This window comes from Lissotriton vulgaris, chromosome 8 (genome assembly GCF_964263255.1).
Source record: "Lissotriton vulgaris chromosome 8, aLisVul1.2, whole genome shotgun sequence".
Classification (NCBI taxonomy): Eukaryota; Metazoa; Chordata; class Amphibia; order Caudata; family Salamandridae; genus Lissotriton; species Lissotriton vulgaris.
In genome coordinates this window covers 554,907,662-554,934,387 of record NC_141696.1, presented here as the reverse complement: position 1 = coordinate 554,934,387, position 26,726 = coordinate 554,907,662, and the positions used below count along the sequence as shown (strand labels likewise).

The 26,726-nt window shown below is 47.0% G+C and overlaps 1 protein-coding gene across 1 annotated transcript in view; it reads right to left on the bottom strand.

Moving 5' to 3' along the window:
- Positions 1-26,726, bottom strand: part of NALCN (sodium leak channel, non-selective) — a 2,672,759-nt gene that overhangs the window by 169,126 nt on the left and 2,476,907 nt on the right. The window contains exon 30 of the mRNA XM_086934370.1: positions 8,486-8,579. Coding sequence (XP_086790496.1) covers positions 8,486-8,579 — 94 coding nt within the window. The remainder of the gene's footprint in view (positions 1-8,485; positions 8,580-26,726) is intronic.

The window sequence follows — 26,726 nt, the reverse complement described above, 5'->3', positions numbered from 1 at the left end:
GCGAAGTGCAGCAGTGCTTTCTGCGGTGCCTTCAAGACACGGAACCAGCGACGGACTTGGTAACATAGTTTGCTGCTCTTGTCCTCTGCGGCAACTGAAACCAGCAGTTTCAGAGATGGTGCTGCAGAGGACAAAACCGTCTCATATATCTGCACCTTTTCGGTTCGTAATGGTTTCCAACAAACATAGATAGAGTTTTTGAAGTGACTCTATTGACCACGTAGCTTTAAAATATGAAGGTACTCTGCATGAGACCTGATCATCAACTCCGGTCGACTGATCCGGTGGAATCACAACATGGTCACTTTAAAAACTCTATCTATGTTTGTTGGGAATCGTTACGAACCGAAAAGGTGCAGATATATGAGAAGAATTTAACAATTTTAACCACTACAAGATCCGGGATCCAGGGCAAGGCTTCATTTAAGAATATCACATAAATAACAGTAGCTGCCCAAAGAAGAATTCCTGACCCTGGACCGGAACATTATTTTGAACAGAGGACCTTTACTACACACGGATTTGTGAAGTAGACATGATGAGTAGTTTTTGAACTATCAGCCTCATTCAACACAGCTTATTACCGAGTGTGTGCTGCACCAGTTTAATGAATTTCTAATAACGCAAAGGAGATGGCCTATCCATATGTTTGTCCTGATGAAGGCGGTCATATAGGTTTAACCCACCGAAACACGTCGACACCAGAGTTTTTAGTTAAATTTGTGAAAGACAAAAACATATGAGGACAGATAATTAATCCCTTTGTGGTGTGCTGTCTATAGCTGCAAATTAACTATTTAATGACAGATTTAAGTGTCTTATCATATTCCTTTCCATGGGGCTATTTGGATTTTAATGATTTATGAATGTTTTTAACTGTGATACACTGAATGTATTTTGTGATATTTTATTGTATGTTTTTACTGAACAATTGTTTAACTGTTTATTAAATGACCATATAAGTGCATTGACATCCTGAGTTGGTGTTATCCCTTGAGGTGGTGTTACTGACTGTATGTGATAGCAGAGGATGTAAATGTGTGTATCTCTAAAGGGATAATTCAATATGTGAATGTTTTTGTATGCATAATGGTTGCCACTTTATATGCACTTGAATAGGCTGATGCCGGGAAAGATGTACGGTCATGTAAGATATCATTGGTTTGACCTGTTTATTTCGAACATTATGAAAAATCAGGTAGGCCTCACCTACTTGTTGTGAAAAGTGTGTGTTAAAGACTTATAGGCTTATACGGATTACTGTTATTACACTGTGCTAAAGCCTGTTGGCAGGTATTTTGTAACATGTTCACAGGTTATTGTAGTAGGCAAGGAATTTAGTGTTAGTGACCCTCTCGAACAACCTTGGGGATAGAAGAAGTGCACTACAATAAACCTTGTTAGGCTCTTATAGGAGAGACAGTATTTTGCGTAGCCAACTGTAATTTCGTATACATTTGTACATTTACAACTGTATGCTGGATGGTTGCCTTGTGGAAAAAGTATGCTCAGTATGATAGGCTTGAGTTCGGTATGGTAACTATCCAATGACACAGGCTACAGGCCTGGTTATTTCTTATGAAAATTTGCAACAGAGGCAGTAAGCCAGGCATAGTGATTGTGCAAAGCATATGTTAAAGTCATTAGGCGTTTAAAAGTGATTGCTATTACTCTGAAAAGCCTACAGATACGTTTTTATTACATGGAATCTCACAGATATCCTTGGTAGGCAAAAGGCTTGGTGTTGGTTAACCCCTGACAAGCCATGGGTACAGAAGAGTTGCACTGTGAGCATTATTTTTAAGCCCTCTTAATGAGAGTATTTTATTTTGCTGACCTGGTCAGTCCGGTCGCTCCTCCTGCCGCGTGGCCCACCCCGAGTGTGGCCGTTCTCCTCCCGCTGCCGCTGCCAAGAGTAGTCTTGTGCCCCTGTTAGGTTTGGCCCCCTGCCCCTGACTTTCCCTCTGTGCCTGCTTTGTTTTTCACATTGTATTCTGTATTGTTTCATTGCTGTTTTTCTCGTCCCTCCTCGTGTTGGTTTTTGTTGCCCCTTGTCGCTCCAGTTCTCCCCTGCACCTCGGTGCCGCTGCCCCACCCCGCTCCCTGCCGCTGCTCCCCAGCGGCCCCACCCCCGCTCCTTCTAGCATCACCGCATAGTTCCCCCCCACTCACCACCCCGCTCCTGCCTGCCAGCTGCTCCTCCCTCCCACAAGAGTACTTTAGGCGAGGCTCACGAGCAAGGAGCTGTGACCTGACCTGACCTGGTCAGTCCGGTCGCTCCTCCTGCCGCGTGGCCCACCCCGAGTGTGGCCATTCTCCTCCCGCTGCCTCTGCCAAGAGTAGTCTTGTGCCCCTGTTGGGTCTGGCCCCCTGCCCCTGACTTTCCCTCTGTGCCTGCTTCGTTTTTCACATTGTATTCTGTATTGTTTCATTGCCGTTTTTCTCGTCCCTCCTCATGTTGGTTTTTGTTGCCCCTTGTCGCTCCAGTTCTCCCCTGCACCTCGGTGCCGCTGCCCCACCCCGCTCCCTGCCGCTGCTCCCCCGCGGCCCCACCCCCGCTCCCTCTAGCATCACTGCATCGTTCCCCCCCACTCGCCACCCCGCTCCCGCCTCCCAGCTGCTCCTCCCTCACCCCGCCCCCCCACTCTCCATTTATGGCAGAGTGCATGCGTACGCGCAGCGTTGACGCTCACCAAGCGCGCCGATTGTGCGCCGAAGGCACGCCAAAGGTAAGCCCGTCTGCGCCCGTCCGCGCCTGGACCGCGCCCAGCGCCAGAACCCCTGGCCCCTGAAGAGGCCAGCCGGCCCGCCGAACTTACGACACCGCCACCCTCAACGCACTCAACACCGGCCGAATCCCCGGCTGCCACCGATCCACCCCAGGACGCACCCACGGACCCTTCACCTGCCAATCCTGCAAGTTCTCCTGCATCCGGAGCTGTACCGCACCCGCCAAGCCAACCCTCAGCAGCAACCACCTGAAGTGCATCCTGCTCAACACCCGCTCCGTTCACAGACACGCCGTGGAGCTCTGGAACCTCCTCGACTCCACATCTCCAGACGTTGCCTTCCTCACGGAAACATGGATGAACGTCTCCTCAGCGCCCGACATCGCCATCGCCATCATGGACGGATACAAGATCACCCGGAAGGACCGCGTCAACCAGACAGGAGGAGGCATCGCCATCGTCTACAAGAACACCATCCGCATCACGACCAACTCCGGCAACACCCTCACAGCCGCCGAACACCAACACTTCCAGATACACACCGACCCCAAGACCACCCTCAGAGGCACCCTCATCTACAGACCCCCGGGACCGCACACACAATTCAGCGAAGACATCGCAGACTTCATCAGCCCGCACGCCCTCGCCTCCGCTGACTACATCCTCCTAGGGGACCTCAACTTCCACCTAGAGAACAACAATGACAGCAACACCACCACCCTGCTGGACAACCTCGCCAACCTCGGACTCAAGCAACTGGTGACCACCCCCACCCACTACACCGGCCACACGCTTGACCCCGTCTTCTCCTCCAGCAAGGACATCTCCTTCACCCACGCTACCGGACTCCACTGGACAGACAACAGCTGCGTCCACTTCAGCTTCAGAAGGACCACGCTCCACCACCACCCGCAACAGGTTCCCCGCAGAAGCTGGAACAAGATCACCACCGACCAGATAGCCACATCCCTGAGCCAGAACCCTCCCGCCAGCTCAGCGAACCCCAACCAAGCCGCCAACAACCTCACAAGATGGATCACCAACTGCGCAGACGACCTCGCTCCACTGAAGACCCCCCCGTCAGACCCGGCAACAAGAAAGCATCCTGGTTCACCGACGAACTCAAGAGCTCCAAGAAGAACTGCCGTGCCTTCGAGAAAGCCTGGTGCAGAGACCCGACAATAGACAACATGACCACCCTCAAGCACGCCACCCGAAAACACCACCAGCTGATCCACACCACCAAGAAAAGCGCATTTAAGGAACGACTAGACAACAACGCCCACAACACCAAGGAACTCTTCAACATCGTCAAAGAGCTCTCGAACCCTAGCGCCGGAAACAACGACATCACCCCATCACAAGACCTCTGCAACTCGCTCGCCGCGTTCTTCCACAACAAGATCGCAGATATACACAACAGTTTCAGCACACAGCCGACGGACCCCATGACCGCACCAACGCCCCCCACCACCACCCTCCGCGCCTGGACCCCGATCAACACCGAAGACACCATCCGCATGATGAACTCCATCCACTCCGGATCACCAACCGACCCCTGCCCGCACCATGTCTTCAAGAAGGCAGACTCCATCATCGCACCCCATCTCCGAGACATCATCAACGCCTCCTTCGACACCGCCACCTTCCCAGAGAGCTGGAAGCACGCCAAACTCAGCGCCCTACTGAAGAAACCTTCAGCGGACCCCACCGAACTGAAAAACTACCGCCCCATCTCGCTTCTTCCTTTTCCTGCTAAAGTCATCGAGAAGACCGTCAACAGACAGCTGGCCGCCTTCCTCGAGACGAATGGATCCCTCAACCACTCGCAGTCCGGTTTCAGAGCCAACCACAGCACCGAGACCGCCCTCATCGCAACCACCGACGACATCCGAGCCCTGCTCGACAACGGGGAAACAGCAGCCCTCATCCTCCTGGACCTCTCCGCAGCGTTCGACACGGTCTGCCACCGCACCCTAGTGCAGCGCCTCAGCAACGTCGATATCCAAGAGAAGGCTCTGGAGTGGATCATCTCCTTCCTCGCCGGAAGAACACAGAGAGTCCGCCTCCCCCCGTTCAGATCAGAGGCCACCGAAGTCATCTGCGGCGTACCACAAGGATCATCGCTCAGCCCCACGCTGTTCAACATCTACATGAGCCACCTCAGGGCCATCGCACGCCAACACAACCTCAACATCATCTCCTACGCCGACGACACCCAGCTGATCCTCTCCCTCACCAACGACCCCGCCACCGCCAGAACCAACCTACACAAAAGGATGAAAGACGTCGCTTTGTGGATGAAGAACAGCCGCCTGAAACTGAACTCAGATAAGACGGAAGTCCTCATCCTGGGATCATCACCCTCCACCTGGGACGACTCCTGGTGGCCACCTGCCCTGGGCAGCGCACCCAAACCGACGGACCACGCACACAACCTGGACTTCATCCTGGACTCCTCCCTCTCGATGACCAGACAAGTCAACGACGTCTCCTCGTCATGCTTCAACATCCTACGCATGCTACGGAAGATCTTCCGGTGGATCCCCACCGAAACCAGGAAGACGGTCACCCAGGCGCTCGTCACCAGCCGACTGGACTACGGTAACGCCCTCTACGCCGGAACCACAGCCAAACTTCAGAAAAGGCTCCAGCGCATTCAGAACGCCTCAGCACGACTCATCCTGGACATCCCCGACACAGCCACATCTCCGGACACCTGAGAGACCTGCACTGGCTCCCAGTCAGCAAGAGAATCACGTTCCGACTCCTCACCCACGCACACAAAGCTCTCCACAACCAAGGCCCCAGATACCTCAACGACCGCCTTACCTTCTACACTCCCACACGCCAGCTGCGATCGACCAGCCACGCCCTCGCCGCCGTTCCCCGCATCCGAAGAGCCACAACGGGAGGAAGATCCTTCTCCTACCTGGCTGCCAAGACGTGGAACTCCCCCCCATCCACCTTCGCCTGACCCAACACCACCTCTCCTTCAGGAAGCAACTCAAGACCTGGCTGTTCGAGCAGTAGCGGATCCCCCCCCCCCCCCCCCCAAGCACCTTGAGACCCTCCGGGTGAGTAGCACGCTATACAAATGCTTAATTGATTGATTGATTGATTGAATTGTAATTTTGAATACAATTTTATGATTGAATGCCTGATGGTTGCCTTGTGGGAAAGCTGCCATGCAGTACAGAAGCCCAAGATGGTAAAAGTGGCAAGTCAGTGATAACAGCTATAGGTTTGATTGCTGTGCAGGGAAATTTCATGTCAGGTGCCATAGGTCTAGCCTGTTTATTCTCAAAAGTTATTACAAAGGCGACAGATCTGGCTTATTTATTGTGAAAAGCGTACAGTAATGCCAACAAGACTCTAAAATGGATTGTTATCACATTGTGTTACAGACCATAGAAATGGATTTGGTTACATGTAATGCTACAGAATACAATAATAGGCAAGGGTTTTCGTGTTGTCACCCTCTCTGACAAACCCTGAGAGTAGAATTGTACTGTGATTATCAGATCCTATTGAGAGGACTTGTATATTGTTTTATGAACAATAACTTTGTATCAATTTGTAATTTTTTTTAATGTATGCACACTTCAGTTCCGATTGTTGCGTATAGTAGTGTCAAGCCATGAGTAGGGATTACACATTGTTTTGACAACTGGATTTTGTAAATACTGGTAATTTTATTATGGTATTCCTGATGATTGCCTTGTGGGAAGGCATATGACCAACACAGTGCGTCAGAGTTGGTTATAGTGACAAGTAAATGATGAAGGTTATAGGCCTGATTGTTTGAATAAAACATTATGATAAAGGCAGTAACCCTGACATAATGACTGTGAAGAGCAAATGTTAAAGTCAATACACATTTAAGGGTAAATTGTTATTACTCTGTATTAAAACCAACCAATAGGTATTTTGTTTCATGGAATATCACAGATTACTGTAGTAGGGAAGAGTTCTTGTGCTGGTCACCCCTCTGACAAACCGTAGCTATAGAGAATTTGCACCGACAGAATTCTTTTAAGCCCTCTTAGGAAAAATAGTATTTTGCTTTGCAAACTGTAATTTAAACTCAGTACAGGAGGCCACAGTTTGTTGTAATGACAAGTTATGATAAATACAGTATGCTTGCTATATTGATTGTGAACAGCACATGTTAAAGTCGATAGGCATTTAAGGATGTATGGTTATTTCTGTATTAAAGCTACAGATAGGTACTTTGTGACATGAAATGTCACATATTACTTTGCCCGACAAGGACGTTGGTGACGGTTGCTGCCTTTGGCAAATTCTAGGGGAGAAGATTTGCAGTGTAATACTTCTTGCTAGTATTTCTTTGGAGCTGTTCACCAGAATCTTATAATTACAAAAAACATTTTATATAAATATGTATCCATATATATGCATACATAGAGGGCCTTTGGACCAGATGTGTTCTCTCATTGGTGTACCTGAGTGTAATTTACATTCTGCTTTCATTTGCGACACCACACTGCATGCGGTAATTGTTCAGTCCACATAAATCAGTGGCTCTCTTGAACTGTGAATCATGGAATTTTTTGATCCGACCTATGCATGCATCTGAAAATAAGTGTGCTACAGGGTCTGTGTTGGTTGGCTAGTCCTTTCATGTTAAGTTTTCTCCTTTTATAGTTCCCTTTCAATTTTTTACTTTTCCTCTTTTTATTTGTATGTTTCTTAAGAGACTACTACAGCTCTCAGGCAGTGTTAACGGATCTGCCACTCATTTTATCTGCAGTGCACGCATCACACATGCCACTTTCTCTAAACTAAGAGAGTTTTATTGAATGATGCTGTTTATTGTGTGTTATTGTTTTACTATTCCAAGATGGCAACACGTTGGTTCTAAATGTGGTAGTCATGCTTGAACTTTAAAATACTGAGACATTATTTATAATCCCTTTGTAACACGACCACCTGCTGGTATGTTTAGTTATTGCAAGCATATGCCCACTATGTTAGGACGGTAGCATGTTTTCAGTTTTCTACTTGCATTCTTTCAGTTTATCTCACGTATGTTGTTTAGTTTGTGCATGTATTATTGTAATTGTGTCAGAGTGCATGCAAGAAAGAATCAGTAGATGGTTGAATGCAAAGATGAATTACAGAGTGCATGTATGATGACTTACTGAGTGCCTAAAACCATCAATGGCACCAAAGGCACTTTAATAAGCCACACTGATAGGTATTGCCAATGCTTGTTTAGCGGGGAAAACTACCCTGTGTGATTATGGTAGTCTTTTGCTCTAAGTTACTTTGCTTAGTTATTATTGTAAAGGCAGGACATGCAGCATTAGCCTAAGGCAATGTTGTTAACAGTTGAGCTCCAAAGCTTTACCATGTTTCTCAGGACATCAGCACTGGAAAGCTGTGATTTCATGCTTTTGAATTTCAAAATTGACTTTATGATGTTGCAGAGCAAGACTTATTTGAAATTTGACCACTGTCAATTATGATGCAAAATACAGGAATGCTTTCAATTTATATGATTATGTAGTAGTTCGCTGGCACACACTATATACAATTATCTCTTTCATTATAATCCTTTTTTCTGGATAGATCCTAAATTCAGCGAATCATGTCTTTGTTGTTAATGTCACGGATATATGCACATTCCTTTGTTGCGAATCAGTCTTTATTACCCTTCTTGAGACTCTGGTCACACACTGCATTTAAACACTTGTGCAAGATAGGAAGAGGATTTAGAAAGGCTTTGATACCTGGGCGAGGTGGGAGATGAAGAGGCTGTGCTATCTTCAGTCTGCTTTTCAGATCTTCCCATCTTCTCTGGTCCACTGTCAGCAAAGCAGTTCCCTTAATAAACAAAGTCAAGCATTACGAACATTCACTGCAGGTGCTCAACTCATACAACAACATGCACTTCATAATAACTGCTGCTTCCACTGAGTAGCAACTAATGACATAAATTTTACTACAGGAAGATTGAGGGCAAAATGGAGAAACAATAACGAAGATCAGTGCCGAACAGACTGGCACAGCACTGCGATAACTGTTGATTTTTGTGATTCTCAGTGGCGTAACAAATGTCCCTGCAGCCCCCCCAGGGGTGCAGGTGGGGGCCAGAGCTCCAGGGGGGCCCTCAACAAAAGTGGTAGGTGGTGGGCCAGGATTAAAAAGAATGTACACGAGTGAGGTAGAAACAGGAAGAGTAGATTGCTGAAAGAAAGATCCAGGAGGCAGACTTGTCTAAACAGACTTTGCATCAAGCAAACAAGGAATTCAACAATGGTGGCGGCAAGCTCCTAAGCGAAACGTTGGGCTCCTACATTTACTTTTTTTTTGTTTACAAATTAAGTGCCGGGATTTGGTCCCTCATAAACAAGGAATGAAACGAGGATGAGGAGTGTGTTACGTCCCAAGAGACCAACATACATTAAAACCCTATTTCCTGTATGTTGCACATCAATCAGCCCCGTAGGGAGGGGTGGGGCCGAGGAGTGGGAGGAGGAGGAGGAGTTCTATATGCAGTCCCTAAGTGCGCATATGTGTGTTGGCCGGCAATCTCAGGCCGGCCAAACACACATGCGCCCTTAGGTTTCTCCAGCCCGGCTACATTGAACCGGCGGGCTGCAGAAACAACATAGACTCCCTGGTCTGAGCGAAGCCTCTTTCCAGCCCACTCATGCCAATCCCCGCGCTGCACAGGGATTGGATGGGAGTCTGTCTCAGGGGCTGCTGGGACCAGGAAGAATACAGGAGGCACTACACGACGTGGGAGGCAGCCGGCAGCTTCAGGTAAGTTATTTAAAAAATATATATTATTAAAACCCCCCCGCATCAGCCCCCCCTACAGGCGACCCCTCCTGTGTTCCCTTCACCCACCCACCACCCTGTGTTTGTGGCAGCCGCCACTGCCCCTTTCCTTCTCTTGCTTTGAAACAGTGATGCTGTGAACCCTATGATAATGCAACCAAGCAAGATTAGAATAAAGATTAGAAAATGGACTCCCATTCATGTGGAGTCTAAAGTTTTCAAATCTTTTGAATCTGCTTTGCATGTTTCTGGGCCTATCAACACTCAGGTAGAAATGACCCATTATTTTCTTCTTGCCAATTGGCAGTGTATCATTAGACACATGGCTATAACTCATCCTATGGTCCAATCAAAGAAGCCGCATATCCCATCAAAACTAACCAGTGCATCATCCACCACCAGGAACTTAATTTCTTTGGGTGCATCTATCATTCCTAAGCCAGAAGGGTCTGCTCCCCCATTCAAAGGAGGCAGTCAAGAGGGTACCCAAGAGAAGCTTCAGATTACATGGTACAATACTCAACAAGTCGTCAAAGTTACGATTCTTTTTATCTTTTAATTAGCCCAAAATGAGCCTCATAGAGGTTAGCTACACAGTCCAGGTTGCTGAAGGAGGTTTCCTTCTGATAAAGCACTACTTGTCATTCACCAGGAACCTTTTTTTAGTCCAGGAATGCAGAATATTAGGAAACACCTCACAGGGTATTACAGCCAAAAGGACCAGATTTACAAAGAGCTTGAGTTGCCCATGCATTACTAAAGGCACGTAAGGCATTGCAAGCTCTTAACTGGGATTTACTAAGCCAACAAAGCCACCTTGCTTTGTTTAGTAAATCCAAGGCGACGCAAAGTAGCGCATTTCAATGCCTTGCATTACCTTGTAGCAAGGAAGCGTTCCATGGGTAGAGTGTGGAAATTCCCACACATCCTCACATCAATTCTGGCGCATTCCCAGATTTATAAAGAGTTGTAACGTGGGAATGCATCAAAATGGTATCCCTCCCACACCCAGGCGTAACATGGAGAAATATCTTTTTCCACATGTGATGCATTCCCCATCACACATAGAAAAAGGAAAATGCCTTTAGCCCCTTCGCTACGCGGGGGGGCCGCGCGCAGCGCCCGCATGCTGGTGACGAGCTCAGCTCGTCATGGAGTACAGCGGAGCTGTCCTCATGACGAGCTCAGCTCATCACGTTTTTGGAACGTTCAGCACAGCGGGGAAATTAGCCCCGCGTGCGAACGTTAGCAGCACCCATGAGGTTAAGGATTGCTTTTGTGAAGGAAAGTGCCCTTTCCTGTACAAAAACAGTCCTGATTGCAATGCAGGCAACCGTGCACCATGATGCAAGGGTTCCTGCGTTGGTGCTCGGCAGCACACGGTGCAGAAGCACAAGAGGGCAGCAGAAATGCACCATGTCCATGGAAATATGGCACATTTCTAATGTCACCCTTTCACGCAACGCAGCACAGCAAGTGGCCGTGCTATGTTGCGTTGCGTAAAATTTTTAGTGAATCTGCACCTATTCATGACCTTCAAGTTTGATGTCATAAACTATCCATCTAACTTTTTAAGCATGATTAATGAGTATTTCACAGAATGATTTCCAGGATCCATATGTTTAAACATTATAGACTTAAACAGTTATATAATAGAGCGGATGATTTAAGGTGTCATCTTGAAGAAGGAATAGGGGAGGTTAACAAAAAGTTCTGTAACCCTGCCCCTTTAGGGGAATTGGAAGACTTTCTCGTGGTGGAGTCTTAGCAAAACTTTCTTAGAAAACATCCACTAGGGGTACCCCAAGCCAAAGTGAAGGACATTCAATCGGCCACCCAGTTTATGATGGGGCGTCTGATGCTATGTTTCTTTTTTTTTTATTTCAACATGTTTTATTAGCAAATTTTGAAGACATACATAGTACAGTAATAGCGTTGATAGTGCCTCGCGGACGCCCTTAGGGTTACAACAGGCGCAGGCATCAAATCTGTACAGAAATGAGAGTAAAACCAACTCGATGTTCACAAAAAAAGTTTTCATCAAATACTCCCACCCGCTGAGCAGGGGCGTAATGAAGGTGAGAGAGCGCAAAAACCCTGTTAGAAATTGTAGGGGTGCACCATATTCATGAGTAATCAGCACCCGCATATATAGAGGATTATAATCATGTTTAAATGTGACACAAAGCTATGAACCCATGTACCAGAATCTACATAGCTGTAACGTAAAGTGCTTTTGAAATACTAATGTCATGTTAACCTAGAAATGTATTTGTAGAGTAATACTAATTCAGTTAAGGATGCTTAAATAGGCATTGATGTATTTAAATGCATGTTTAGAAATTCACTATTGTATTTCATGTAACGACATAGAAGTGTTTAGTTAGAAAATGTATTCTTTCTTTTGCTATAATGATGTAGGCCTAATGAACGAAACTGTTTGCCAATGTTAGAGGGTGACATCTCGAAAACGTGCAGCGGCCCAGGTGGGGAGAGAGGATTGTGTAGGCCGAACTAAGAATGTTTCTTTTAACATTAAATCATGGAAATGTCTTTCCTAGAAGGTTGCTTTAGAAAATTAATTGCAAGTAGCATGGATCTGTGAACCGATTTATGTGCGTTCCTTTGCAGGTGCCAGGTTAACCAAAGATAGTAGAGAAGGGCCCATTGTGTATGAGCGTTAGGATGGTAGTTCCAGACCTGGAGGAGTGGCTGCGGAATTTTAGGGAAGCAACTTCAAGAGGAGACGACTCTGGGACCCAAGGCCGTTTCTCAACGAACAAGGATGAAGATGTCATAATGAAGTTACTTTGAAAATTAATACTTTGAGAGGGGCGTCCCTTAGGGCGTGTCGTCCAAATTATGGGTTTCGTATTAGGGACAGCATCCCGGGAGGAGAGCAGAGCAGATGCGCATGAGAGCGAAGAAAGATGCTGGGTAGGCAGATAGCTTTTCCATGCGAGATGGGTTCATAGGCTAAGTCCGAACTGAGTGAGTGAACTTCTTTGGAAGTCACCACGGCTGACACCTTTGTTAGGAGGGAAATTTGTTAAGTAGGATGTCACTTAGTATAGTGTAGGGACAGATTAATCTGGATGTTTTTCTTCTTTTCCTCGATGCCTACCAAGACCTAGATTATAGCAATTCTTGCAAGTCTAGTGGTTTTGGAAATTATACTTGTGTTGTTTCTTAGTTGACTGAGACTCTTCCGTAGGATTATGTTTGTATTAGTGCCCGTATATCTACTGAATCTTTTACTGAGGTGTTTATATACACAACTGCTTTTGGCTTTATAATAAATCTTCAAACTTGACTTTTTGTCAGTGGTTCTTTGGGGAAGGCGATGGAGGTAGTTCGAATTGATATGTTGAAAAAGATTGCCTTCTACACTCTATGACAGATAAAAAGGTCTAGTCGACCTGTGGCGGGATTCTAGAATACTGATTCTGATTCTAAAGTGAAAATCCCACCTTTCCAGTTGGTAGCAGAGGATGGTTTATCTTCTGGAGTGAGGGTAATCTAGAGTAGGCTAAGATTTCCCCAAGGCCCATAGAGATCTGGAGATGTGCGTCCGCAGAACTTCGGACGGAGGATGGCGTTCCACGGAAAATGACGGAGAGTGACGGTGTGGCAGAAAGCAGCAGGTCGTAAGAGTGTGAGTATAAAAAGGGTCATGCGTGTTAGATTGCGGTGTGTATTATGTTGCTGAATTGTGTTGTCTAGCGGAGTTGAATGCCTGTAGTGTGAAAGGAGATCAGGTTGTGAGCGCGTGCAACCGGTGAAAATCTTAAGCTCAAGGAGAGTTTAAGTGGTTCGGGTGTATCGAACACCTACAGTAATTGTCGACCATTGAAAGGGGATCATGAGGTACCATTGATCGCCCGCAGGACCGAGATAGGGGGAACGAATGTGTGAACGTGTGGGTAACGGACGCTGGTCGGAAGTTGCCGTGTGTATGTAAACTATCAGAGAAGCGATTGTCTGGTCGTTAAACGGACGGACATTTGCAAAGTCGGTGACAATTACAGTTAGACTGTGGCCATACAGTCAGAGAAGTGATTGCTTGGTCGGAAGTGATCATTTCAAGGTGTATGATTGGGACGCATGCATGACCGAGAGACGAGTGGAGAAAGGAGGGGAACTGCTGCAAAACGGAGGCGAGTGACGTCAGGAAGCGCCGCGCTGGGATAGGACGGCTGAGGGAGAAGCCGCGCTGGGATTGGGATGTGAAATAAACGAGCGTAGTAAACAAGGAATCGGTGTGGGTTGCATCATGAAATGTCTAAAAGGATTGCGAAGTTGTTTTTCGGGAGAAAAGAAACTAGAACCTCGGGGTGGGGAAGAGGCTCCACCCGAGGATACGACAGCTCATTATATGTCTACGAATGTTGGGTTACATACTATATTGTGGCTTGAGAACTGGTGTAAGATGACTGAGGGGAATGAGGAATTGACCTTTCCTAGGTACGGGACATTCAGATTAGAGGTGTTGTATCAGCTAAAAGCGATTATGTCTTCTTTGCAACCTTTGCCTAGGCCAACACAGTTCGAAGCATTGAATGCATGGATCAGGGCAGCCCACGAGAAAAACAGGGATAGGAGACAGGAAAGAGTGAACAGATCAGTCAGGGCGGTACAGGACGCGAGGTGGGATGCACTGGCCAAGAGGTGGAGAGTGCAGACCATAGAGGGAGACAGGTTGTACCCACTGTTGGTCAATGAAAGGGAAACTCAGAAAAAGAGTACAGAGGATGATGACAGTGAGATGGACGACAGCTTGATAGAAAGGTTGCTGTCAGAGAGACCACCTCCATATAATCCAGAAATAGAAGGGAGATCACCACCACAAACAGGGAGAGAGACATCGGTAGTGGACGGTGGGGTACTAAGGGAGAGCGACTTAGGCCCAGTAGGGGACAGGTCGGGCTCGATGGAAGGTGAGGGAGTACCTCAACGGACCCCTGAAGCGAGAGTAGTAGGGAGATTCACAGTACAGCAGGTACACTGTGAAGAGGGTGTCAATGCTCAGAGACTACCGGATGCTCTTAAGGTACCTGTCACCATAGGTCCCATAGTGTCAAATGTACAATCCAGAACAGCCACAAAACGAAAGTCGGCCACAAATAGATAGGGAAAGGAATGTCAGTGAAGATAGAAGTAATGTGGTGGACGACTGGAACCGCTGGTCCAGACCTGTAGAAGGGAGCACCCCTTTAGCAGCATCGGCAGACTCATCCAGAGAACAGGGGGGTCTAAGAGGACCGATGGATCTGAGAGGGCCACGGCCAAGACCAATCAGAGAACTAAGACCAGATCTGCAAACTTGGGAAACAGTCACGGATACCCAGAGCGACAGGGCAAGAGACGATTGTAGACATTGGAGTCCGGAGAATAGGGAGGTGTCCCATTGCAGATCTAATGGAAGCAGACAGGAAGGGGACCGTGGGAGTGAGGAAAATAGGGGTACGTTTGCCCAGGGAACTGCAGAGAGAAGACAAGATTGGGACTGCGAAAGATGGGAGCGAGCAAGTGTTCCTCATAACACCCCTGAGGAGGATAGAAGAGTGAGTCAGGAGTGTAAAGGGAAAGACCCGAGCGAAACCTCTAGTCAAGGCACATGGAGAGCGGTGATAAAGGCAAGGAGAATAGACGTGCTAAGACTCAAGTCAGAGGTAGAGGAGATAGTGGAAGGTACGATACCCCTGGAGAGAATAGAACTTTACGAACCAGATGAACTATTGTTTGTAGCGAAGGATGTTACCCGCAGAGCTAGGGCAGCTCACGAGAAGAGAACTAGCGAACAAATACTCCGTGGATGTAGCCAGGACAAAGGCATTTCAGGGTGGCCATAGGTTGCAATATACAGACCAAGATCTAGACGAGAAGAGAGTGATCGGATTAAAAACCCACATCAGAGAACTAATAGTGGGAATCCGAATATGGGTTCAACCGGACAAGTGGGAGGAAAAGTGGTAAAAAAAAAAAGTGTTAGACGGAGCACTATAGAGACATCTCCAGGAGCTGGGCTTATGCATGCGGAAGCATACCCTTTGAGGGAAGTGGCTCACGGAGGATATGTGCATGTACCCTGGAGTAGGGGAGATTTGGCTGCTTTTACGAACACATTTCCAAAATTGAGAGAAAACCCAGTAGAATGGTACAAGCAGGTAGAGAGGTTTGTTAAAATTTCAAAGGTACTGTGGGTTGATCTGAACACATTGTTTGACATTGTGGTTCCGGGAGATTTGTGGGTAGCATGTAAGATCAGTGTTGAATGGCCCACGGAGGAGCCAGAAAGAGATGCACTCACAAATGGACCTTCGCCAAGAGTCATGATAAAGTACAAGCAAGTGATCACGTGGTTAAAAACAAAGGTGCCACCACAAGACATAGATTGGGTGAAAATAGATAGAACTAGACAAGAACCGAAGGAGACAGTCCATGAGTACTATGAGCGGTTATTGCAGATATTCAAGCAGTGCAGTGGATTGGATGTGATGGATCCAAAGGACATGGGACAGTTTGTGTCCAAGTTTGTTTTAGGACTGAGACCTGAGATCTGTCTCATGATACAACAACATTTGATTTGTTGGCAGAACAAACCTCTAGACGAGATCCTGAGGTATGCAAGGTACTGCAGTGATGAGATAGACTCTAAAACGAAGAAGCTCAAAGATAAACTGATGCTAGTCCAGATGCAACCGGGAGGACAGGGTCAGTCTGGAAGTGGAACATTGGGGAGAAGATCGGGCGGTCAGAAAAGGGACAGCGAGGAGGGTCCAAGGCCAAGGGTAGACCTGGCGACTCTGAAGAAAACTACTAGGTGTCATCAGTGTCATGAGATCGGGCACTGGAGGCGTGAGTGTCCCCATAACCCAGACAATCAAGTACAGAAGGAGGAAGAGGAGAGTCAGGCTCCCCAAGTTCCGAGATCAACAGTAGTCAAGCTCAAGGTGGCAAAAGGGGGGACTTCCGCTCCGAGAGCTCCCGTTCCCCAGTCACCGAAGATCGGAGCAGGGAACAAGATATACCAACAGATGCCTCTTCTGATAGACGGAGACGAGTACTATGCCTTTAACCCAGTGACAGGAAGGTGTCTGAATGAAGAGGAAGAGTGCACCTTAGGAGCAGCATTAGAGATAGATCAGAGAGGACCCTTTGTAGAAGCTGACGTAGCCGGACACCCCACTACCTTTCTGGTGGACACGGGTGCGACTCGTTCTACTGTACGGTCCGCAGTGGTCCCTAACTTGCCCCTTTCCGGACAAACTATCCAAGTGGTGGGAGTAGCAAATAGGAAGATGACAAATCCACTGACCGAGCCAGTTCCAGTAAGAATAGGAAACTTCAGGGACAACCATCAATTCGTGGTATGTGATTCTAGTCCTGTGTGTCTCCTGGGGAGAGACCTATTATGCAAACTTAATTGTACCATCTATTGTACACCTAAGGGAGTGGAGTTAGAGACGAATGATGATGATGCTGCCTTTAAGGTTGCAAACACACGCCTGTGCATTGAACTATATCCTGCACTAACAGTGGAGGAACTCCCCTGGGATTTGAGAGAGACAGTCAGACAGGAAGTTTGGGACTTTACGGGAGAAGAGATTGGATTAGTCAAAGGCGTGGAACCAGTTAGGATACAAGTGAGACCTAATACAGAATTTCCAAGGACACCTCAGTACAAGCTGACTCCAGAAACAATTGCGGGAATAAAACCTGTGATTGAATCCATGATTAGACAGGGAATCCTAAAGGAGATAATGGGCAGTCAGTGTAACTGTCCGATCATGGGCTTGCAGAAGCCTAGCGGGAAGTTCAGGATTTACGAAAAGTGAACAACATTGTCGTTCCATGCTGTCCAGTGGTACTGAATCCATCAGTAATATTGTTTCAGATTCCAGCACAGGCTGAGTGGTTCACAGTGATTGATTTGTGCCAGGCTTTCTTCTCAATACCACTGCATGAGGAGAGACAATTTCTTTTTGCTTTTAAGCTGGAAAATCGCGTGTTAACATGGTGTCGTATCCCACAGAGGTATACAGAAAGCCCATCGATCTTTAATCAACTATTGAAGAGAAATCTTAAAAGTCTAGTACTGCCCCAGAACTCAGTTCTTGTACAGTACATAGACGACCTCCTTGTTGCGTCAGAGACAGAAGATGCCTGTAGAATAGACACCATCGCTTTGTTGAACCATCTGGCAGAGAATGGTCACAAGGTATCTCCCAGCAAGCTACAATACTGTCTCCCAGAAGTACAGTATTTGGGACACAGAATAGAGAAGGGAATAAGGAAAGTGTCCCCAGACAGAATAGAGGCAATAATGAAAATGATGGTGCCTACCACACAAAGAGAGGTTAGAATGTTCCTGGGAATGGTTGGCTACTGTCGCCAGTGGATTGCTAATTTCTCACTAAAGGCGAAGCCCTTACAGAAACTGACGCTCAAGGACGTGAGTGATCCGGTACCATGGGACACAGACTGCATGATGGCTTTCCTTGCGTTGAGAGAGGACGTATGTCGTGCTCCGGCTCTGGGAATGCCTGATTACACCAAATTGTTTTCATTGTTCTGCTGCGAGCAGGAAGGTTGCGCGTTTGCAGTTTTGACCCAAGATCACGGAGGTGTCCGTAGACCAGTTGCTTATTTCTCGGCTACTTTAGACCCAGTAGCCGCAGCGTTGCCCGGATGTCTCAAATCCGTTGCTGCAACAGGTGTCAGCATTGAGCGATGTGAGAGTATTGTGATGGGGCATCCATTGGTGGTACATTTTCCACATTCAGTAGAATTGTTAATGACCAGGACCAAAACGCAGCACCTGACTAACAACAGGCTCACACGATACGAGCAGGTTATACTTGCTGCAGAGAATGTGACCCTAAAGAGGTGCTCAGTTTTGAACCCTGCTACACTGATGCCATTACCAAATGTCTTAGATGATGATTGTGAGGACCATGACTGCCTTGAAGTGACTGAACTGTGCACCAAACCAAGACCAGACATTGTCGATGAGCCTTTGGAAGACCCTGATGAAATTCTCTTTGTAGATGGCTCATGTATAAGAGACAATGCTGGACAGTTAAGAGCAGCTTTTGCCGTTTGCACGATTCATGGGATAATCTATGCCGCCTGTTTAGAAGGGGTACACTCCGCTCAGGTGGCTGAGATAGTTGCGTTGACGCGTGCCTGTTTGGCAGCCAACAAGATTCGAGTCACCATATACACCGACAGCCGATATGGGTTTGGTGTGGTTCACGACTTCGGTCAGTTGTGGTCCCAAAGGGGCTACATGACATCCTCAGGTTCCCCTATCAGGAATGGAGAATTTGTCAGGTTACTGCTGGAAGCTCTGCAGGGACCAGCAGAAATCGCTGTGGTGAAATGTACAGCACATAGCAAAGGTGCTGATTTTGTATCCCTGGGAAACCGGTATGCGGATGAGGTTGCACGTTATTGTGCCGAGCAAGCTTACTCATTCACTGACCAGGTTATTGAGGGGATGCATAAAGGGACCGAGCTAAACATGATACTTGAAGTGGCGGATACCTGGGATGCATTGAGGAAGATGCAAGAGCAGGTGTCAGACTTCGAGAAAAGAGTGTGGGTGACTTCTGGCTGTACCAAGGGGGATCTGGATTTGTGGATTTCGGCAGATGGGAGAGCTGTGTTGCCGAACGAACTAGTGAGCCTGATGGCTCGACAGATACATGGTTCTGTACATTTAGGAAGAGATGCAATGATACGAGTGTTCAGGCAGACTTGGTATAATCCCAAGTTCAGAACGGCTACAGAAGCGGTGTGTCAGAGGTGTGTTACGTGTCAACAGATGAATGTTGGAAAGAGGACACCAGTTACGTTAAGTCATGTGGGGAGGTCTGGAGGGCCTTTCAACAGAATGCAACTGGATTTCATTGAGATGCCGAAGTGTAATAGCCTCAGATATGTCTTGGTAATTGTATGTGTGTTCTCCAGATGGGTTGAGGCATATCCCACTCGTAGGTGCGATACACTCACAGTAGCCAAATTATTGTTGAGGGAATTAGTGCCTAGATTCGGGGACCTGACCTCTTTGGAATCGGACAGAGGGACACATTTTAACAGTGAAGTTGTGAAGATGCTCTGTTCTGCACTGAGCATTGATCAGAGACTGCATTGTAGCTATCGACCAGAGGCTTCTGGCATAGTGGAGCAAATAAATGGAACACTCAAAGCACGGATGGCGAAAGTGTGTTCATCCACATCCCTGAAATGGCCAGATGCTTTACCGCTGGTGTTAATGAGCATGCGTAGTACACCAGACAGGAGAACAGGGCTTTCACCTCATGAGGTGCTGATGGGAAGAGCTATGAGATTGCCGTCCATCCCCTCAGCAGCCTTGCTGAATATCACAGATGATCTGATTCTTGATTACTGCAAAGGACTATCTGACGTCATCCATTCTGTGTCTCTTCAGGTGCAGACGGCGGAAATCCCGACTTCTAGAGACCTTTGTCACGACCTTTGTCCCGGAGACTGGGTTCTAGTGCGGAAGCACGTGAGGAAGAGCTGCCTGGACGTCCGCTGGCGAGGGCCGTTCCAAGTCATCTTGGTGACGAACACTGCTGTGAAGTGCGGTGGACTGCCAAATTGGATACACGCTTCTCACACCCGAAGAGTCCCAGCGCCCCTGGAAGAAACAGCTCCTCTCGCTGAAGAAAATCCAGCCTTGGAGGAAGATCCACTAGAGGGGACAAGTCAAGCTGTGGGGGCGTCTGAAGAGGCTGGTAACTCATCCGACCGAGCTGAGGGAGATCACAACGGCAGTGACACAGAATCCGCTTCAGAGGAAGGAAGCTGCTGTGAAGGTGATCTAGACCCTGAAAGAGCTGAAGGCAGTGATGAGCAAGTTGTGCCGTCAAGAAGCAGAGGAGTGAATCGCACAGAGACAAGTTGGCCTGAAAGGTGGAAGAGGCTGAACATGAGGCTGACCTCTGAAAGAGATCTTGCACCTGTATCTGAAGAATCAGACCTGGAAGTTGAAGGCAAGGAGTCAGAGGAGAAGGGTCCGAGAAGATCAAGGAGGGTGAGAGTACCTTGCAGAAGATACGCCACTCCGGAGTGGACCTACCCTTTGACAAATGCCTGGTGTGCTGAGATCCGGGAGGGTGAGGTCGGTGCTTGTGACCGATACGACTCCTAATGTTAAGTTGGAAGTGATACTGTTGGTACCTGGACTGGAAATCGAAGGTTTACTGACAATCACTGTTCCTAACCCCCCTCTCCTAAGCAAGATAAATGACTTGATCCTAAATAGACTGGTTTTTCCTACTTTTGGCCCTGAAATACCTGCCTATGAATCAATAGTCCTTCACATGGAACTCTTAGATTACGTACTTTGTGCACTTGGAGAAAATCTTATCATTGATGCGCAGTAAAGACTTTGTAAATAGCTGCCAAAGTTACTTAGAGCCGAGTGGAAGAAGAAGAAATTTAGGGACATCCCTTAGAGGACGGAGAAGGGTTAGGGTCACCTGAATACGAAATGGAAGATTAAGATCTGAAAGGGGATCGCTGCTCCTAGGTGTGATTCGAGAAATTCATAAAGCCAAGCAAGAGACTTTGTGTTGCTGAGACTTTGTGTTGCTGCTAGAATCGAATCATACTGTCTGAGACCATGGAGGCTGGGAACTCGACTCGTAGGGCAAAATGTATTATAGGCACACTTATAGGGTTAGTGATTTTCTTTATATTTGTAGTAGTTTTAGTTTCTTATTTAGCACCACAAGAACAGGAAGCGGAGGTCAAGGGAACACCTTCACCTACCACTCCTCGCCAGAAAGAGGTAAACATAGGAGCCGAGAAAGCTTTGCTAGCATAAGAAAGCCGTAGATTACATGCTGATTTGTCCAAAGGAAACTTTGGGATGGATGCGTATGCTAAGTTGTTGTATGAGTACATTGATGCGATGGATGCGAAAGATTGTTATGTGTGTATGCAATTGCCAGCTTCAGTAGACGAGGGTATTAGATACCATCACCTGCCGTTGACATATGGAATTTCATGTAGTTTGCTGCTTAGCATATTTTATGGGCGGACCCATTTTGAATATTTCTTTTCGAATTATGATGCTGTGTTACCGGAAGTCCCAAATTATAAGCACCTGAACAAGTGGGATTATTATAAATCAGAGGATAGACTTAGGTACTTTTTCATCCCAACACGAGCAATAGACACCTCATACGCACACCGACACAACTTGACCTGCTCATTGACAGAAGTAGAGAAGAAGTTCATAGAACAGGTTGAAGATAGATATCAAAAACAAAAGCAGTTACAGACGTCAGGTCAGGGCAAAGTAGATTGGACGGATGAGGAGCTTGGACATAAGTCAAAGGGAAGCTATGGTCCGATAGCATTGGATGTGGTGCAGAAAGGGAAGTTGTGTTTGCATAGGCCAAAGACGTATTACGAAAATGTGTATGTGGGCGAGACAACTTGTGAACACACTTTCAAGATAGAATATTACACCAAAGATTTCCTGAAGAGCGTGGTGCAAGTGATCCCTACGGTGTATTTTGTTTGTGGGAAAAATGCGTATGTGAGGCTGCCGGATAAGTGGTATGGGACATGTTACCTGGCGATTATTTTTCCTAAGATATATCACACCGAGGATTTTGCTCAGGTGGAGGGTGAAAAATTGACAAGGGTAAAGAGAGGAGAAAGTGCTGGTGCAATAGTGGGAGATGTGTTTGGAGCTGCGATACCAATGTTGGGAGTGATTTTAAATGACGTAAAGATACGGAGATTAGCAATAGTGGTGGATGAATTGTCAATGAGTACGGCTAAGTCACTGGTGTTGATTCATGGTGAGATGTTGTCGATAAGGGCGATGGTTTTACAGAACCGTCTTGCCTTAGACGTCCGTTTAGCGAAAGAGGGCGGAGTCTGTAAACTTTTAAAGGTTCAGGAATGTTGCACATATATTCCAGACAATTCCAAGGATCTGAAGAAATATATACGCAACATTACTGCGATTCATTATGAAATTAACGATTTGACACAAGAGAATACATGGGAAAAGATTGGCAAGGGGTTTGGAAGTGTTGGAGATTGGTTTGCTAGCCTGGGAAGGAGTTTTCTTGGATACGTGCTGGAACCCCTTATCATCATAGTGTCATGCGTGGTTGGATTGTGGGGTTTGTTGAGATTGTACAAATGGTATAGATCAAATAGACTGGCAAGGTCGATGAGGGTACAGGAGCGGAGAATGGAGGGCTTGCAGGACAATCAATATCGAAGTTTAAGGGCATTAGAAATGCTCAGGCGAGGGAACGTCGCAACAAGTGCTGTGTAGATCGGTCCCTACCCTAAGGAATGTGGGGTGGTGGTGATGACACAGGTCATCAAAGGGAGGACTGAGAGAGCGCAAAAACCCTGTCAGAAATTGTAGGGGTGCACCATATTCACGAGTAATCAGCACCCGCATATATAGAGGATTATAATCATGTTTAAATGTGACACAAAGCTATGAACCCATGTACCAGAATCTATATAGCTGTAACGTAAAGTGCTTTTGAAATACTAATGTCATGTTAACCTAGAAATGTATTTGTAGAGTAATACTAATTCAGTGAAGGATGCTTAAATAGGCATTGATGTATTTAAATGCATGTTTAGAAATTCACTATTGTATTTCATGTAACGCCATAGAAGTGTTTAGTTAGAAAATGTATTCTTTCTTTTGCTATAATGATGAAGGCCTAATGAACGAAACTGTTTGCCAATGTTAGAGGGTGACATCTCGAAAACGTGCAGAGGCCCAGGTGGGGAGAGAGGATTGTGTAGGCCGAACTAAGAATGTTTCTTTTAACATTAAATCATGGAAATGTCTTTCCTAGAAGGTTGCTTTAGAAAATTAATTGCAAGTAGCATGGATCTGTGAACCGATTTATGTGCGTTCCTTTGCAGGTGCAAGGTTAACCAAAGATAGTAGAGAAGGGCCCATTGTGTATGAGCGTTAGGATGGTAGTTCCAGACCTGGAGGAGTGGCTGCGGAATTTTAGGGAAGCAACTTCAAGAGGAGACGACTCTGGGACCCAAGGCCGTTTCTCAACGAGCAAGGATGAAGATGTCGTAATGAAGTTACTTTGAAAATTAATACTTTGAGAGGGGCGTCCCTTAGGGCGTGTCGTCCAAATTATGGGTTTCGTATTAGGGACAGCATCCCGGGAGGAGAGCAGAGCAGATGCGCACGAGAGCGAAGAAAGATGCTGGGTAGGCAGATAGCTTTTCCATGCGAGATGGGTTCATAGGCTAAGTCCGAACTGAGTGAGTGAACTTCTTTGGAAGTCACCACGGCTGACACATTTGTTAGGAGGGAAATTTGTTAAGTAGGATATCACTTAGTATAGTGTAGGGACAGATTAATCTGGATGTATTTCTTCTTTACTTCGATGCCTACCAAGACCCAGATTATAGCAATTCTTGCAAGTCTAGTGGTTTTGGAAATTATACTTGTGTTGTTTCTTAGACGACTGAGACTCTTCCGTAGGATTATGTTTGTATTAGTGCCCGTATATCTACTGAATCTTTTACTGAGGTGTTTATATACACAACTGCTTTTGGCTTTATAATAAATCTTCAAACTTGACTTTTTGTCAGTGGTTCTTTGGGGAAGGCGATGGAGGTAGTTCGAATTGATATGTTGAAAAAGATTGCCTTCTACACTCTATGACAGATAAAAAGGTCTAGTCGACCTGTGGCGGGATTCTAGAATACTGATTCTGATCTAAAGTGAAAATCCCACCTTACCAAAGGCTTCCAACCCTCCATGGGCCCCATGCCCTTCAATGAGGCCCGATTCAGCCCAAGAGCACTAGGTATCCTTGAGATATGGGAGACCCAGGGGCCCCTCATCACTTTCTGTAGAGGGGCCCCATCATTTTGCGTTACACTGCTGGTGCTGAGAAACAACCCACAGTTCATCAGTGAGAACTGTTATGTGGGCCATACAGATGGACCACCGTGTAGTGAATCTATATTTAGGAATCAGACACTTTATAGATTCACCATGTCATCGGGGCATGGCGAACCGGCCCCTTCAGTCTTTATTCTCCTGATTGTGGCACACAGAGGAAGCTGTTGTGTGGGCAAAATGTCTACTACGGTGGTAGGGCTGATTCGTTGCCTCTGCCATGTCACACCCTCAATAATTCCCCAAGAAATCTTACACAAGCTGCCTGTGAAGTAAAATAAACCTATTTATTAGGACATTCTCCATGAATTACATCAGCCTGAATAATGTGCACAAAAGAAAAATTATTTTTTAACTCTGTAAAGAATCTGAGACAGATATTACAATGTTCCAGTAAACCTATACCTTGTGGGCTAAAAGATTTGTGGGGCAAAAATATGGGATGAAACAACAGGGAACATTTGTGGAATAGGAATCCTAATCGTACAACAGAAAGGAATTAGAATTAAAATGCTCTTTTTCAAGCTACTTGGGCCACAATTAGAATTGTGCTGCTAATCACGTTATGGGAACAACAGTGGCAGGGAAATTATGCATGATGCTGGTATTTGCCTCAGATGTTTGTTCCTCATAAGACCTGCCTCACTTTGCTGAAACAAATAGTACGCATGTGCTGTTTGCACACGTTAGAATTGGGAAATGACGTAATATTCACCCATTATTAATGCAACGTTTTTGCCTGGAGAACAGAGCAAAATAACTTCGGATGGGGTAGGCCTTAAAACCTGCAGCCCGGCCCCATCCCTGAGTCCAGCCTAGCCTACAGCAACTGACAGGGGGAGGGGAGCCAAGGCCTCTCAGCCCAACAGTTATGGCGCTTCTCGAAGCGCCATAACTAATGTGCAGATAAGTTTTGGCAATGCGCGCCTTACGATGCAAATATTCTTTATTATCGTTCATAAATTATGAACGAAGACTGAGCTAGGAACACCACCGTTTAAATTCACGTGAAAGGTCTGTAGCTAGCCAGCAGCACCAGAGACAGAATAATCCTGTGAATGTAACACTTCATCATGATGATAAAATTAATTTATCAATATGTCCTCCACACAAGATATATAATATACTCAATAAAAGAAGTCAGAAGAGAAGTCGAGACCAGCCCTGGTCGAGACGAGAGTACTCTTGTACAGTATGTACAGTGTACGGTAGTGGCACGTGACGGACCGGTGAATGACCGTGACGATGAGACTCGGAGTCGGAGCAAAGCAAAGCACAAGAATGCGACCACTCCACACAGAACACCACGAGGCGAGTCCCAGGGCCCAGCCCAGAACCAGAACCAACCACGTCGTCAACAGCAGTGCCGCGCGCCGAAAATGGCCAATCACTGCATGACTACAAGAAGTCAGGCACCAGTGATTGGCCATTGTGCAGTGCGGCTGAGCCACCCACGCGCGGCATCCAATGATTGATTGCCCTGCCCTGCTGCGCGGTGACCGGCCAATCCTGGCGCTGCATGCAGCGTCAGGATTGGCTTGGGGGGCACACTAACTGCTCGCCCTGTCGCCCTTGATAACGCCGGGGCTCCTGTTAACCAGTACCCTCCCCGTGTCACTATTGCCAGCATGGGGGGAACATACATGCGCATGCTCGGGCAAGTTTCCGCCCCGAGCAGTAGTTGCGCAGTCTGCCTGCAGTGTCTCGGTGGACTACACGAGTCGTGGACTGTCAGTACTGTCACTCACACACTTAGACCAGCCCAGGCCCCAGCCCAGCCCCGCCGCACGACTACACGAGTCGTGGACTGTCAGTACTGTCACTCACACACTTAGACCAGCCCCCAGCCCAGCCCCGCCGCAAGGCCCAGCCAGCCCCCTGCACTCCCGTTTCCGTCGGGTGCTGCCCGGATTCCCGGCATAAATCCTGAAATTTAAATTTGAATAAATACAGTCACAAATTGAATTAATCTTGCAGCCGCGGGTCCATGGGGCTAGTGGGGCTACGCCCCTACGCCCCATTGGACGCACCGTGGCTTTATTCCCCATTCAGAGGTGTCCAACTCAGAGCTAGGTGCAAATTGCCCACCAGCGAATTAGATTCCACTCACAAACACACATTACAAGGTGCACATGTTCTACCTCTACTTTGTGGTCCATGACATAAGCGTACCCTTTAATGGCGGGTTGTCCCTAAAATAGTGCTTCACAGCAGTGGCACAGATTTGGGCA